General features: G+C 36.5%; 1 protein-coding gene across 1 annotated transcript in view; it reads right to left on the bottom strand.

The window, feature by feature from the left end:
- Positions 1–17,640, bottom strand: part of LOC106947665 (copine-9-like) — a 111,439-nt gene that overhangs the window by 19,741 nt on the left and 74,058 nt on the right. The window contains exons 12-18 of the mRNA XM_015032815.1: positions 16,398–16,451; positions 16,106–16,167; positions 15,646–15,692; positions 10,994–11,175; positions 9,414–9,541; positions 4,943–5,045; positions 2,815–2,872 (exon numbers count right to left, since the gene is read on the bottom strand). Coding sequence (XP_014888301.1) covers positions 2,815–2,872; positions 4,943–5,045; positions 9,414–9,541; positions 10,994–11,175; positions 15,646–15,692; positions 16,106–16,167; positions 16,398–16,451 — 634 coding nt within the window. The remainder of the gene's footprint in view (positions 1–2,814; positions 2,873–4,942; positions 5,046–9,413; positions 9,542–10,993; positions 11,176–15,645; positions 15,693–16,105; positions 16,168–16,397; positions 16,452–17,640) is intronic.

Raw genomic sequence — 17,640 nt, 5'->3', positions numbered from 1 at the left:
AAAATTCAAAGCAAACACTATTGAAAGAAGTAATTTCAAAAAAAAATTTAAAAAAAAAAAAAAAAAAAAAAAAAGAGCCACAAAGACTGCAAGGTATTACTGAGATCATGACCTTCAACACACCTTGGTGCTTTCGCAACCCTCCTGCCACTCAATTACTTAAACAAGTGGGAAATAATAGGCCATACGACACCGTGATGAAGTGTGAAGTTGCTACACCCTCCTGATCTGAAACAGATTGTGCACACTCACACTCCAGCAGTCCCCTCTGAGAAATAATTCATTGATCTAAAAGCTGTGTGGCGGCCACACACTTGACTTCACGGACCTTCCATGGCGTTTCTTTCAGGATGGGGAGCGGAGCATTAACCAACATAGAGAAGTCATTATGTCACAGCTGCTCTGGCAGCTTTCTTGTTTGAGCCCCTCAGAGTCAAGCCAAAGTCAAGGTCACCGTTAAATGATTTTTTTCTGCTATAAAACATCATTCTGTGTGTCTTAGACTGAGTGATGCTGGAATGTAAATGGCTTTAGCTGAAAGCCTGATCTATTCTAGCGGGTATCTTTTTGTTCAGGGCTTATTTTTTATTCCACCAATTCATATATAGGACACTCTGGTGATACATTTACTTCCAATAGTACAATTCCCTTTTACTTTTTGTTGTCAATGTATTTCTGTAGAACTATGTAGACTAAAACATTTTCAAATCAAGCTAATGGCAGAATCTGTAACTGATTAATCACATTTTAATCAAAAACTCTGAATTGATAAAATAAGCAACATTTTCAATTCAAGAACCTTATTTTTTGCTAAATTATTGAACTAATAGACATGTGAGATTTACAGTTTTGAATCTTTTTACTTAGATTAATTAATCATCAGATTGGTAAGAGCTCAATTTGTGTACCTTCTTTGAGTTGTATAACATTCCTTCTACTGTACAAATATCTTTTACTTTGTATTGATCACATAAAATACCAATGAAAAGCATCAAGATTTGTGATAATAATGACTCAATACGTGGAAGATGTTCAGGGATATGAATACTTTTGTAAATTATTGTATTTTTTAACTGTGGCAACTCAATGAACAGCTCTAAGGTAATAGCAGCTATATAGAATTAAGAAATGTTTTGTGACGGTAATTTTGTGTTTTGTGGAACTCTTCCAATTATTTGAATTAAGACGGTTTCTGAACTGCTTCAATGTGTGATTTTTTTAAGGAAGGACACCTCAGCAGGAAGAGCAGGACAACCATGAGAAACAAAGACTTGACTGAGGAATTAATTGTTAAAGTGATTTGTCAGTTTGAACATGACTGTATGTCAGTTTTTACTTGCTGAACTTCAACTTTCCTGCCACACTGTGTTCTATCTTGCCAAATATTTTCAGTATCAGAAAAGCATCGTACACGGGTATAAGTGTGAAAAAACAATATGCAATTTGTGGAAAATCAAGTCCTTTCACATCTTCAAAGAATCTGTGTCATTGTTGATGCCCCCCCCCATGTTGTGTGGTGTATTGTTGAATTCTGCTCATTCGAGCTACTTCTCAGTGCAACGCTGGTAACTACTTCAGGACAAGGGGAACGTTTAAAAATTAACTCACATATGTGGAAGACACTTCAGTAGAACGAGTTCCTATAATTGGTCATACAATTATTAGCTAAACTAATCAGAAAGAAGGTCAGGCTGCTGTTAGTTAGAGGCACTCAGCATCTAAGCAAATTAGTTCATCTTTGTCAGTGTAGACAAAGGGTGTGCATAACACAGCACGAGATTATTTGATGAAAAGGGCAGTATTGGGTAAAATCTTACCACATGGTATAATGTTATTCCCTCATCAAAAACATACCTGGAGTGTTGCCTTGATATTTGAGAAATGTTTTTTTTCTCCATGACTGCCTCACCCTCTGACAACTAACTCAGTCTTCTCCAATCAAACCTTCACCTGTGCAAAGTGCCTGAGTGGACCTAGCAGCTCCGCCTTCGAGATGCAGGTCCTCCTGGGAGCTGCAGTTTCCAAACTACTGAGCTTCCACCTCACAGAGCAGCTCCCCCCCCATGACTCCTCCTCTCAGCTCCTTCAGACTAGTCAGCAGCAATTAGCAAACACCTGGTGGAACTGCGCATGCTGAGCGCTGAGCTCATATGAGTTACTTTCTAGTAACTCATAATAAAAACATTATTGAAGGGTTAATAGAATAGTGATGTTGTTATGACTTCCTGAAGGTGGAGTTTCAGAAAGAGCAGGAGTTTTTAAAGAGACAGAGACCCAAATTCAAAGCGTTAAATTATGAAGTCAAATTTATTGGTAGTCATATTTGACATATATGGAATTTTTTAACATAGTTACGTGATTATGCTATAAAATGGCACTATGTGCCTGGAAAACACATAAACCTGTTCCTTTAATAGTTGCTAAGCCTCACTTTCCTGAGGAACTTGCCTCCAAAAATTTATTGTCCAGGTATAATTGTCCAAAAGAAATCTTCAGAGATGTAGGCTCCCAGATATTAATATTGTTATTTTTTGGACCCTCTTTATGGAAGTCTCAGAGTCAAGGGGGAAATAATAAACTATTTTTCCAGAGCTCTTTTCTTTTGTTGACATGTAGGCACCAATAGTCTTCACTCTAGCTCACTAAAGAGTGAATTCATAAGCCAATCTTTTGGCTGGCAGAAAACCCCATATTCTATTCAGATTTGTTTCAAATGCCAATTTAAAATGTTAAGTAGCAGATGATATCAACTGCTACAGCGGTTTTATCTTCTCTGTCATGTTTACTCATAATAAAAAAAAAGATTCTGCTCACCGTCAAACTCAGCAGGGCCAACACCAACAATGATTATGGACAGAGGAAGTGATGCTGCCTGTTAAAATAACACAAATGTTAAAGATTGTTTACATTTTAAATTCAGCAGATGTAGTAGATGTTTGGAGATGAAGAGTTTGGTCAAATTTATAACTTGAGTTTATTATAAACTCAAAGCCGACTGCTTGTTAGGCTTGTCAATGTAATCAATATATCAATATAATTGATACTAGAAAACTTAATTATTCAAAGACACTGTTTTGTGTCAAAATTGATACAATCTGGATGGTATTGATTTTATGTGGAAAAATCAGAGGCTGATGAGTTCCTTTTACTTATTGGCTAAACAACTTTTTTACCCCCAACAGATTAGTGTAAAGTCTACAGACGAAACCCCTGATCACAAAACCCCCAATCCATCTGCTACACTGATGACAGTAAAATTCACGTAAGAACTTTAAAGTCATCCACCAAGAAAGAAACCCACCTAAGACTCATTGCTGAGAACAATTCATTATGGAATTCAAAATATGGCACTTTTGTTGTAGCCTAGAGTCAGTTCAACATCAGTTGAACTGACTCCTTTCTCCAGTGTAGAGGCATACCTCCTGTCACTTTTGTATTTTTATTTTTTGTTTTTTTGTAAATGATGTGCAACATTTTCTATTACACCCTGCTCTTTTTGGAGTAGTGCTAGATATTTTAGACATTTTAATATTTTTTATACTCTGAATCTCAATGTTCATGCCACATGTCAGTTTTTGGCTAATCAAGAAGTTTTAATGGGTTTATCTCCAATAAGACAAAATGGTGAGGTTTAAAATGCTGTTAATGCTACTTTGGCCTTCAGTGTTAAGGCCAAAGTAGCATACACAGAGCCTTCCCACTGCTCTGTGTAGATTTTCTGCACTGTTTTAGAATCGTGGTCTGCCTATGGTAGTAGTTTGGCGATGGCAGTGGACGAAGTGAAAGAAGCCGTTCAGTCTGTGTTGGCCACGCTTCCAAACAATGAGTAATTAAAAGCGGCGCAAAAGGAACGTTTAAAAGATTTTATTGGTGGTAAAGATGTTGTGGCCCTACTCCCCACATACAGCACACACAATTTTCAGTAAGCTTTATAATGTAGCTGCCATGCTACATATGTCACTGCCAAACGTTAGCAACTGGGTAAAATCAGATCCAATCATTTCAAATTTCATCATAGCCTACTTCTCCATCAAGCAATCGTTTCTCAATAGCCGAGGATCCAGACCTTCTGAAGAAAGCAAAGCATCTGGCTTTACCAGGCTACTTCTGTCCTATTCCCGCAACATTTACAAATAGCAACTGCCTCAGCCTCTGACAACTAACTCAGTCTTCTCCAATCAAACCAGGCAATTAGTAACGGCTAAAAGTGATCGAGTGTTTGCATTTTTGATCAAGGAAACTTAGAAACTTGCGAGAATCAAGAATTCCAGTTGAGGCTATCGCCCCACAATCAACAAGCACATCTTTTGTGTTGACATGTAAATTCATATCAACACAAACTGTAACTAGTTTTGATGAAAACTCCGAAAGCAAGAAAAAAAAAACAGATAAAAACATGTCATGTTTTCCAGATTTCCTCCCAATTATAGGGAGCTAAATGGGTTGATTCTTAACTGTGCTAATTTGTGGGAAAGCCGTGTTTGCACTCTGAGGTCCTTCAGGTAAACGTCCTGGAATTTCAGACATAAGCTGAAGGATGTAGGATGTATTGCAGCTTCACTCTGGGGAAGGCTTTTAAACTGACGCAACACCCTGAAAAATGCTTGTAGCAAAGGTTCAATGAGATGTCAACACTATTTTTAATGTTTTACAGCTGGAACATTTGGGGGTTTAAAGCAATTATCTCAAAATGTTTACCTGGCAGGCAGCAGGTTTTATCTAAACCAAATAAATAAAAACACTATTGTCAGAAAATACTCTGCCTCATTTTCTAGCAGCACAAAAAATACAATGAAGGGACGCAATGATATACATAAATATTATTGCTAACTGAGATGACAGGACTGTGACCCATCAGATCCTAGCTGTGTTTTCTTTTTGTTTCTTTGCTTCTTCTTCCATTGTGTGTGTGTTGGGTGCATATGTGTGTTAGTTCACTCACGTTGACCACTGCCTCTTTGGTCTGGACCATGTCAGATATCACTCCATCTGTGATCATCAACAGGACAAAGTACTGAGAGCCATCTGTAATCTCTGCTGCACAGCTGGGGACACACACACACACACACACACACACACACACACACACACACACACACACACACACACACACGGTTTAAAGCTCACATTCTGATGAGGCACAGAAACTCAAAGCACCTGCCTGCCCTCAGGAAGAGGAAAGAGGTTGAATCAAGTTGTGAAAATCTAACATGGTGTATGTTATGTTGGCATGACTGTTTTAGTTGTTTATAGCAATGCAACAAAAAGCAAACTATTGTGTTTCTTTGATTTGTACAAGCAAACATTCCTACTTCCTTAACCTGAGGTAAAAATTTCCAAAAGAATTTTTGCTAATTTATAAGTAGTTTCTAATTATTGGTCACTCATCTGGAACATTGTAGATAACCCTAGTCCTGCCCGTAACCCTAACTGCGGTTGTTGCATGGTTCTATTAAACAATAAAGTTGTCATTAATTTACTGTTACTGTTTGCTGTTGTTTTACACAGATTAGGTTCAATAAAACAAAGTCTTGAAGACGGTGTTTAAAACATTATATATGGTTGATGGTTTTCATGAGACTCATACAATTTAACTGGTTTGGTCTCAGTAAGCTCGCCACCAGCCAATAAAAATCATTTCCCAGTATTAAAGTTGGTGCTTTCATGCTAAAAAAAAAAAGAGCAAGAACTGACACCATTCGAGCTCTGTCCGAGATTAGAAATGACTGGATGGTAAAAACAGCAGCATATTTTTCACATTAAAACAAGGAATAAACAAGTGTTATGGTTAAACACCTAGCTCTCTGCATTCCTGACGATTTAGTGCCGACACAAAAAAAGACTCAGATACTCCTTGATGTTATTGGCTGGGCAAAAAGAATTACTGCATTGTGTTGTTTTTCTTCCTCAAATGAAAGCATCAAGAGCTCCTCAGCCTCATTTAAATTCAGGAAAAGCTGGTTAAACAGAGAGACAACGCTGTTTTTATCAAGGGACTGGACACATTTCGATGCAGAAGGTAAGCCACAAACAAACACTTGTACATGACAGAGAAAGAAAATAGGGCGTCCATGAAATAAATACTTCCAGCTGGAGAAACGGTCCTATTCAAGCGTCAGCAGCTATTGTCTGCTCCCTCAATGCAGGACTGAACTAATGCTCTCCCCGCACCACTAGACAGGACAACAGTTTTCCTCTTTCCTTTATGAATTTTAATGGGATATTCAATAAGTTTTTAGGAAAGCAAATTGTAAAGTGGATTTTTTTTTTTTTTTTTTTTCATTTTTATAATCCACTCAGAAAAATGCCTATTGTAATCCAAACATTCTTAAGACATTTTTAAGACATTTCTGGTTAATTCCGATGTTTCCAGATATTAATGATATTCATGTGAAATATGTGATGGGAAATGAGTCCAGTTTCAACATGGACAGTTTTCCTACCAGAACATGGACAAAGGAGAAGGCAGCCTAATAATTCAAACCACTCACTTAACAAAATATTAAAAGGCCACCCTGCTTTTGTTTCATTGAACTGCTCTTTTAATTAAAACCTGCAGGAGGAGGTTTACAGCTGAAATTATAAACAGTTTCTACTTATGTTTTTTTTTTTTTCTGAACTGAAAGACCATTGACAATTTGACAAAGACAGACGATGCTTAACAGAGCATGTTCATTTGCTAAATGATGTTCCCGTTTAGAATCTTATAATGGAGAAGTGGGTCATGCTTCAGCCAAAACCACCTTTTAAATGACAAGTCAGTGAAATGTGAGTCTGAGTGTTTTTTTCCGTCAAAGCCTCCTTCCTCCACCTCACATCACTTAAAAAAGCTTTCTTGTTGGAGGATCAGTTCTGTATCAGAGGTGAACAATTAGGGCCTTCATAGTAGAGAATAATAATAATTTAATGGGGTTTTTCATTGACAGCGTAATGTGTCCTCTGACTGATTTTTGTAGCTTAAGGCAGAAATTGGTCAATTAAAGTATTGTTTAAAGTATCTTCAATGAGTTTTTTAGCTTGAGTGTTAGAATAAAATAAATTAGCCAAAGTATCTCTGCGTAACCTTGACTAAAACAAAAACAACACGTCTTCACTGGATGAACAGAGTTCTTTCTGTAAAAGAAAGTTATTTTCTCACACATTTTAATTGAGAACAAAATAAGCAACAGTTTTAATTAAAAAACCTTTTTGCTGCTAACGTTTTGAATAGACATATGAATGAGCTCAACAAAAAGATATTTATTGTTTTTAATATGTTTTTCAGGTTATTCAACCATCAGATTGGTTCAAAGTGTTATTCTACCCATTCAGCTTTCCAGTGTTTCAGGAACTCTTGATTATTTATGGAACTTCTTTAGAAATGTGGAGTGTGGATTCTGACAGCGTTGGAACTTCTGTGCTACTGCTGCTACATGTTTAGCATGAAGATGCTATTTTAGGCTTGAATAGCTTTTCTGATAGGCTAACTCCTTTTAGTGCACAACAATAATCTCTTCCAGCATCTCATCAGATTGTTTTTTTGAAGCTAAATGAACCCTCGGCGGTCTGAGAGAAGCAGCTTCATTGTCCTTTACTGCTTTATGTGAATGTCGTTCATGTGTCAGATTTACTGACGTACCAGAAACATGTGAGCACAAAGGTTCCGGCTGGAACCTATTGTATGTAAAAAAAAAAAAAAAAAAAGTGATTAACTGCATTAAAATTTTCAATGTGTTTAAATCTCTGTAGTCAATTACTCAAAATTAACATGTTAGTAGTCTCGGCAGGTCTCTCATTCTACCATGAGGTAATTTTTAAAACAGAAAAGCAATTTTTACTATTACTGCATCAAAAATATTCCAAGATTATGACTTACAGTGAGTATTAGCGTCAATGTAGATAAAGACAGACAAAAATAGACAAATTCCACCAAAAATTTCACATTAATACAAGAAAGAACCTGAACATGCTCTTTTGTCAAAATGTCATAATTTTGCAAGAATTATTTATTTATTTATTTCTATCATTTATTAAAGTCATACATTTGCACCATTAAAAACCAGAAAATACATTTTCTGGTGTTATATGAAGTAATACATATCTAAGTAGAGACCATAAAGATTATAATGTCAGACACTTGTCACTCATTTCTCTAAGGTTAAAGCAGTAAATTTTTTCAAAGTGTAAGTGAGACATCCAGGCTCTTTATATCAGAACAAGTCTCCTGTGGCTCTGAAAATTGAACAACATTCTGTTAAAGAATATTGTTTGTGTAAAAAAAAAAAAAAAAAAAAATAAATTATAAATTATTTGAAAACCTTATATATATCATATATTATGACATATATCCTTCAGAAATCCAACAGGTCAAATTCAAAAATGGTAAACCATGTGCAGCTTGGTGCTTGGTTCAGCAGCCTTTTCTGTCTGACAACCACTTTTATTGTAAAAGCCTGTTACACTTCAACTACCAGTCCACAAAAAAAGCTCCAAAGGGAAGAATTGTGGGACATAAACATGACATTTGCTCCAAGAATCTAGATTAGGAGACAGCACAACAGTGTCTGAAGGGAAATCCCAGATAAATATGAGGGATAATGAAAAGATCTCCACTCCCCAAATGGAAGAGGAGGACGCTGTAACACATTTTAATGCAGGAAAAGCCTGCAACAGCAAAATACTAACAGAAAAAAAAATAACTTGCATTAGTCAAAAGATTTACTGGAAACAGTCGAGACTTTACTTCAATCCATTTTGGTCTGTGTCTCATGTGATTAGAAGAGAGAATAACAAAACAGCCTCCTTTTAGCATGCTGCACTGGCTGGTATCAGGTTAGACATCTGTGTTGTTTGTTGCCTCTTTAGGTTATTTTGGGAAACCCAGAGTGATGATATGTTCTGGTAACATGTCTGTCATCAAACGTTAAGGTGATTTTACCAACAATGTTGAACTTTTGCTAAACATGGATATCAATGTAATTAAGTGCAAATTAATTATAAAAAATTGATAAATGAGCACAAAAGGTAAAACCAAACACAAGCATCTCACACCACTTCACTCCTTAAATTTAATAAAAGTCCTGGTTTTTGGGGACGTGGGTTTTTTTACTGATACCTTTTATGAAGCTATAATCTTTGTAGCTCAGAGTCATGATAAAAAGAAAGTACACCCTCTTTCTGAGGTAGGTGTATAACTGCTGAGTCCTTAACAGTTTTGAAATTAATTTTAAAAATCTACCATTTTGTTAAACAAGAACAGACCAAGAGAGAGAAATTTGTGAAAAAATAGGTACACTTCTCAATCCTTCAAGTTCCAGACATTAAAATAAGAATCAAACAATCACAGCCAATCTATTCTGATTTTGACTTGATATCTCACCATAAGCTTGAAGTGGTGGGATTTAGTGTAAAATGTTGGATTCCTTTGAGCTTACTTTGCTACTTTGTTGATAACTGGTGCGAAGTTGGTGGGTCCATACAGCTGCACTGTCCTCAGGCTCTGGAAGTAGGCCTCCAGAACTCCCTCTATGCCCACACAGTTTGGCTGATCGCTGTCGCCATTCTGCAACACAGAGAAGAACAATATGGAGACACACAGGCACACACATAGGAAGGAAACTATTTTAATGGAAAAATGGTGATGCCATGCCATTAATTGATACTGTCAACACTATGACTACTACATAAAGTTCAACAATATCACATTTCATAAATCAAGAAAAAGTTTTAATAAAAAAAAATAGGGACAAAGGTCAGCTATGCTAGCTTGACATTGACAATTTAATATGAGGATGTACTACAGAATTTGGTGTATTTCTGTTCAGTTACAAAGAAAAAAATAGATGACCCATAAACCAACTCTGACAGATCACCAGAAGAGAAGGTGGTTAAATTATCTAATCAACCACCGTTGTGTTCAGACCATCATTTATTTCATCCATTTTCTTACATCCTTATCAGCAGGAAAAAATAAATCCTCTTTGGAACACAGTTTTTCATGCTTCTGTAAGAAATTGAAATTAATACTAACAGGTGATAAATACATAAAAGCTTAATAAGTCAATTACTCACCACAAAAATAGTTCAACAAATGAATCAATGTGCCATCAAATGCAAAAAGATAAAAAACTGATCAAAATAACAGACTTAAATTGATACTTTTTAATTATTTTTTATCTTTAGCTATTAAGTTGGCTCTGTAGCATGTTTCTAATTTTTTTTATATCTTTTTCTTCTATATTAGAGAGATGACAATTTGTTAATATATTTTCTGTAGCCCTTGCATTTTTTATTTTATTCCTTCACAAAAGAAGTAAGATACAATATTGTTGTTGTATCTTACTTCTTGTTTATGGCAGGATGGGTCTTCCATAGGAACTTGGTTTAAGATCTTCAGACATTTTGGAGACTGCTGCTGTTTTTGAGTTTTCCAAAAAAAAAAATAAATAAAAAATACAAATGAAAAATCCCTGACTTCTCATGAGGACTTTAGCTTCTGAATGCTTACCCACATAGCAATAAATGTGTACACCACTGTTTCTGGCTATTAAAAAAAAAACAAGTATTTTAATGTAAATGTGGTGAAGAGTAAATCTATTTCTAATTATTTCCATTATAACATGCAACAACATATTCATCTAAAGTACAATAAGAAACTACTGAATTTGAAGCATTCCTTTACAATTGTGTGTTCATTTGCCTGATAATCTTTGCCTATACAATAAAGTTTGCAGTCATCAAAAGTTAACTTGTATTTAACAATACACATCCCTTAGTTTTACTTCAGCTTAGAATCCAGCAATGTTTGACAGTCTGCCTTCATCCCCTCGGGAGGGAGCCAGGAGGAAGTAGAGAGGTTGCCGGGAGATTCCCGCAGGCAGGCAGGCAGATGAGCCATCGTCTCAACTCACATGTCCAGCTGTTGTTGTAGCCACACGTCTTGGCCCAAGCCGACTGCACGGACGTGCTCCGCAAGTGTGAATCTATATGTTTTATATGCGTGTGTCCATCTTACCAGTGGGAAGGCGTGGGAGATTTTGCCATCAGGGGGCAGCTTAGCTCCAAAACCATAGGCAGGAAAGAGCTTGTCACTGTCGTAGTCCTGGATAATCTCCCCCACTGCTTTCAGGGCCATGGCATATGCATTCATCTGGTAGGGGCTCATATAGTGGAGGGAGGTGGGCTGGGATGGGTTACCTTAGAAGACACACACACCCCAAAGACAACGCAACAGGCGTGACCAAAGGAAATATCTCCACGTTGTAACAGAAGGTTTGCCCCCACATCACACTGCATGTTTGACCAGCAACAGATCTAAGTGGATTTTCACATAAATTATGGGATTAGGAGTACAACTCTTCATGTTCTTAATGTCATGAGCAGAATTGTGAAACAATTTTAAAATACAGCAAAGGCTGGAAATTGGTGTGTTTTGATTGTTCATCTGATTTTGCTTGCTTTTGTTTTTGTACAACTCAACTCTCATCATGGTGTGAGTGTGCTGTTATCTGGTGTTTAGCCAGAGTCTGTACCTAAAGACCGCGACTCAAGACAAACAATAGGGTTTGAAAAAATACTGGCTCCTTTCTCTGCTTTGATTATGTAATCTACTTGATGACAACACCAAGGCTTCTGAGAGTTGTGTGAACGCTGGCTTAGGGTCCGGATGGGCAAAGTAACACAGATCCATGAGGAGGCCCAGTTGGATATATCAGCCTAATCAACTTCATCAAAATTTAATGCCAATGTGTTTTACTGGGAATTGCTGCATAACCTTATTTATGTGCCAATAACGATTTTTGGCTGTGTACACAACTTTGGCCCATAGGAGGCACATTGGAAACTAAGTTGTTGTTTGACACAATGGATTTCGGAGGATTCCTCCTCCAAGGTTTGTCATGGTGGGACAAAACTGGTTGAGCTCACCGATTAAAGCTAATTCCCTTGGGAATGTGTAGCTTTGCTTTTTTCCAAACTTTCCTGAAACTTGAATTTAGAACTTCAAATTCTACATAAAATCCTTTGTGTTTCATATTGTGAGAAACTAAAAGGACCTGTGCCTGGCTGGTTAAGCTTAACACTGCAATGTCTGCATAAAGCTGCAGCAACTTAAGTTTCATTAAAAAAATATATGGTTTTTATATGTTTGTTAAAACTATCACCATGTTGTGATAGTATGTTATAAGACAATAATCTGTGAACAAAATTGATCTACTCTACTTCCTCTCTTAGCTAGTATTGCCGTTTGAAGAAATGCACCTCTCAGAGCCAATCAGAGCCAGGAGGGTCTTAGCTCTGTCAATCAATCTCATGTACTCACTGCTGAATGCTAATGGCAGAGGAAAAAAACGTATCAATCCAAGAAGACCATTTATCCCCATCATTGATAGCTATGCTAACCAGTCATAGCATTCACAACAAATTCTGCTAACTGCAGCGTAGATAAGAACTACACAGAGGGTGATTGACAGTGCTAAGACCCGCCTCCTAGCTCTGATTGATTGATTCTAGATAAAACTGCACTGGGAGAAGGATGTGATTTTTTTCACATTTTATCTATCTCGTACCACACTGTCAAAATAAAGGGATAATTTGAAAAGATATGTATTTTTTTTTAACAAAAGTTACATACTGCAGCTATAATCCAATCTGAACAAACATTTCCAACTTTTAGTTTTTTTTAATTATCATTAATCACACTTTAATGTTCTTCTGTTAACTCTGTTTAGATCCAAAGTGCATCATAAGGAAATGGTTGAGCAATGCATAGAAAACATTGCAGCTGTTTCCAAGCAGCAAAAAACCACCGTATTCTACCAGAAGATGTATGTGTAAATGTATGTGGAAAACCCAAGGCCGCTAAAACCTGAGAACAGAAAGGAAGAAAATCACATCATATGGAAAAAAAAATCAATTGGGTCATAATGGGAAGGAATCAGTCTTATTATAATGCTTTAGCATTTACCCGCACAATGATTATTGCACATGTAGTAATAGTTCTCATAACTGAATGTCATCTCTCACTCCTGGGTTTATGATAAGATTCTCTTCAGAGAAGCCTTCTATTAAAAGACCCGTTTGATCTAATAAGCCATAGTAACGCTGACGCTTATTCACACTAACAGATCCAGCTATGAGTTTCCCCTTATCTAATTGGACTTCCAGTTACGCCGCGGGTGTACAATACGCTTCTGAAAATATAAATATCAAGTTGTACTGTGCACATCTGACATGTTTCAGCAAAACACATTCATTATTTAAAACATATTCAGAACTGCAAGAAGTTATCAATGGGTTACAAGCAAGTCCATCCCTGGCCCTCACCCTGGCCACGCCCCAGAAAAGATGTTTAAAAGATAATACGATTTATAAAAGTTTGTATGAAACAAGTACAGTGTTCCTAACTCGCTAAAACACAGTTTCAGAGAAATGGCCTAAGAAAGCGATGTACATATTGTAATAAAACAGGGCTAAATTAGTTAAATGACCAATATGGTCAAATTACAAAAAACAAGAAACTGTAATATTACATATATTAAGTAAGGCTGATGGGGTTTGTTGGTCAGATAAAAAGTACAGTTTTGAAATTACAACCTTTAAACAGGCTTTTCATTAAGCCCACATTTCTGTATTAAATGTGTTTTTTTATTGGTCTGATGCCATATTTTTCAAAGGAGTTTTACAACCGTACTAAGAAAAAAATAAGAATGAAGTTATTATGAAAATAAACTTGTGCTGGAAGAAAGTCATAATATGACGAGAATAAAGTTGTAATGTTGCTAGAATACTTGACTTTATATGAGAATAAAGTTGAAATAATAAAAGAATAAAGTTGTAGTACTGCGAGAATAAAGTCATAATATTGTGACAATGGAGTCATAATAATATGATAATAAAGAAATAAAGTTGTAATATTTAGAGACTGAAGTCAATAATACGAGAATGAAGTCATAATATTCTTAAATGTCATTTTTATTAGCTGAAAATCAACACATTTAACGTAAAAGCTTGAAAGCATCAATCTATATGGAATTAGTCCATACGATGTATTTCATTTGATGATAGAGTTGCTGAAATGAACTTCTTAATAATATTCTAATGCATTCAACAGTTTGACTGATGTGAATTCTGAATTGAATCCACATCCAAACAAAACATTGAATAAAAGGATGTGGAGTGAGTAGAACATGGCTGTTCAGCCTGGAGGAAACAAAACAGGTGAGATCTGTGATCACCAGCTGCTAGATGAAATTAAATGAAAGGGTTTTTTTTTTGTTTTTCCACAGCTATCAGTATAAACCGACAGCATCAATCACAGGAGTCCTCCCCTGCAGCTTCATGCACCTTTGATGACCTGCCATAATTTCATCCATGACTTCTGCAGATAATTGTACACCGAGTATAACACGAAACGAGTCAAATATGTAATAAGAAAATAAAATAATTGAGATAGTGCAGTAAAATGGCAACTGAAAGGAATGAAAAACCTCAAATGCAGCGCATGGCTAGCTGCGTGACTGACAGTTCAACGCTATATTGGACAGGAGAAGGGAGGCAGTGAATGCTTTGTGGGAGGTTGTCTGTATTATTAAAAATGTTTTGTCTTTCACATCCCCAAGTCACAAATCTTTAGTTGTATTTTTAATGGATTTTTGATCTAAACTGAATCAACTGAAACATGAAACCGATTAATCAAACCTTTATGACCTTACTTTTCTCTGAATGCTCTGATAAAAGAAAACTAAATATGTTTTGCTTAAAGCAGTTTTCCTGAATGTTATAATTTTTATTTGAAAAAATAAAATAAAAAAACAGCATTTTGATATACTATGTTGTCATCAGCATACTTGATAGAACGGGAAGTTCTAAGGTCATTGGACATTTGGTGATTTCGTTGTTAAAACCTGGAAATTATCACATGTAACAGCAGACAAATTATTCCTGCCTTTTATCAAATTATGTAGATAAAATGTCTAAAATGCTTTCCCTTTATACTTAAGATCTTTTCCATTGTTTCAAGATATCTGTCTTCACTAGATCTTAGCCATCTCAAATCTGACAGCTCTTCAATATAGATACTACAAATTTAAGCTTTCTGAAAAACATCAAAATGATTCAAGAAGCCTTTTGAGAAATTTCTGTGATAAGTTGAGACTAAAGTTAGGCTCCTTGCACAAAGATTTTTTTATAAAATTTGGGAGATTAGTCACATTTAAACAGCGTTTTATGCGATCTTTAACCAGCTTTTAGACCAGTGGATGTCTACCAGAACCATAAGGATGAGTTATATGTGGATCAATATCCTAAAACATAGCAGAAGCAGTCAAGAAAAGAATTCAAGAATTCAACTGTGATGTAAAAGCAATCTCTTGATGAAGTCAAGAATTGAACTGTGATGCTAACTCTGGTTCATCTAAATACTTAGGTCTCAGTTCAGCTGAAGTGAACTCTGGTGCAGTTCAAATGCTTTTGTGAACGCAGGAACCTACGCTACCACTGATCCACAGGAACTCTTGTTAGGCTGCCATCTTTCACTTGAAGATCAAATATAACTTCTGGATGTTTGGCTGATATTTCATCTTAAATAAAAATACCATAAAAAACTGTTAATTTCCTTGAAAATGAGCAAAATCACATAGTCTGCCCAGTCTATGTTCAGTAACTTACCATTAGACGCTGTGAAGTCAATCGCTACGGTGAAGTTCAGTTGTGTCCTGTTGCACATAGAACATAAAGTGCTTCAGTAAACCTGACAAAGGTTATATGTCCGACACTCAGTACACCAAAAATATACACTGCAATTCAATCAGTTTCTGGCTGACTGCTTGGTGGCTAATTGGTATGGCGTGATAGCAGCCTCACACCACCCTGTGGGTTTAATTGGATCAAACTAATGGAAGCCGTAATTAAAGATGAACAAAATAAATTAGATAACTGCAATGAGACCTTCTCCAAAATATAATCAATTCTCAACAAACATGATTTCAATATTATGCCCACATGTGAGATTTTGGGGAAATCCCATCAAGTCTCTTCAGTCAAGCACATACACACACAAAGGGACAAAGGGAAAAAAAAAGTCTATTTAGTCTTGCAGTGAGTGTGGGCTAATTATCATTCCACTCACCCTCCGCGGATGAAATCCACAAAGGTATACTCCGACTCCACTTTGAAGGACAGCAGAGTTACCTGGAAAAACACAAACATGCATACCATCACACACACACACACGCACATAGACGGCGAGGGGATGAACGGATGACGGAAGAGAGTATAAAGCGACAAAACAGGAGGCCAAACAGCAAAGAGAGTCAATAAGAGGAGCAGATCCAAGAGGTGAAATCCAATTTCTTAAAAAGTACAAACGATCCGGTTCAGACAAAAGGACAGAGAGCTACAACCAATCAGGGCGCACTTACAGTCCCAGAATTGATGTATTTCTTCTTCTTGCCTTTCTTCTTGGGGTTTAAAACCTGCAGATGAATGGAAAAGTCATTTGGAGATTGAGAAAATGTAAAAAAAACAAAAAAAACACCTTGTACTCTAGAAGGACATTTAATGAATGAGCATGAATAATTCAGCAGAAAGTGATGCGTGACTCCATCCATCCATCCATCCATCCATCCATCCATCCATCCATCCATCCATTCATCCATCCATCCATCCAGTAGATGGCAGCAAATGTAGAGACTGCTATATCTGCTGCCATCTTAATCTTAAAGTATTTTCTTCTGAAAAGCGTTCCTCTGTTGAGCTTAATTTAATGACCTGTTAGTCTTAATGGAGTTAGCAGTTCAACAGTTTAATAGCTGATTGTTCAGCTTGTGTATGTTGATATTTTCCAACAAAACAGTTAAGAAGTTCTCTTTGATGAATAATTATGTTTTTTCTGTTGTTTTCCTGTGACCCAGTCTCATTTAGCTCTGTAGCTTTTCATTAAAAAAGTGCTTATTAAAACGGTCGGGTCTGATGCGATGTTTATATAACGTGTAATGCACAGGCCCATATAAGGTGAGCTGTATTAAAATGTGTGAATTTTCATGAATACAGACAATATAAAAGTATTTGAAAAATTATGAAGTAGTAGTACCTTCACCATCACGCAACTATGGACCAGGTATTAAACTCACCATACAGTTCAAACCCGCTGATGTTTAGGCCTACCTATCAATGTACTCTAGGTTCAGTAAATCAAATATTACATTTCTGCACAGGTGGCCAGGATGGCGCTAGGCCAGCTAGTCAGATAAATAGAGTTAGCTAGCTAGCTAAATAAATTACATCTATCTAGCAATAGCTAGATAGTTAGCCAGTTAGCTAGCTAAATGCACTAAGTGGTCTGTCAGTAGGGTTGCCACCCGTCCCATAAAATACGGAATCATCCCGTATTATGCTGTTAAATGTTGCGTCCCGTATTGAACCGATACGGAACGCAATTTGTCTGTATTCTATAAATGTCCGATAGACATGCCTAACACACACATATCAACACTAAGTGTAACAATAATGACCAAAATAAAACACAGGAAATATTAAAGTCAGCTAAGTTCTCGTTGCAGGAGCTACACAGGACCCCAGAACACTACGGACCCATAGACATAATATAAGAGTAGACCCCGCATTGGCCGCTCCGGCGCAGGAAATACGGCGGCCATCTTGGAG

This window comes from Poecilia latipinna, unplaced genomic scaffold, assembly GCF_001443285.1.
Source record: "Poecilia latipinna isolate Pla-1442-1.1 unplaced genomic scaffold, P_latipinna-1.0 Scaffold251, whole genome shotgun sequence".
Lineage (NCBI taxonomy): Eukaryota > Metazoa > Chordata > Actinopteri > Cyprinodontiformes > Poeciliidae > Poecilia > Poecilia latipinna.
This window is presented reverse-complemented; position numbering and strand designations above follow the sequence as displayed.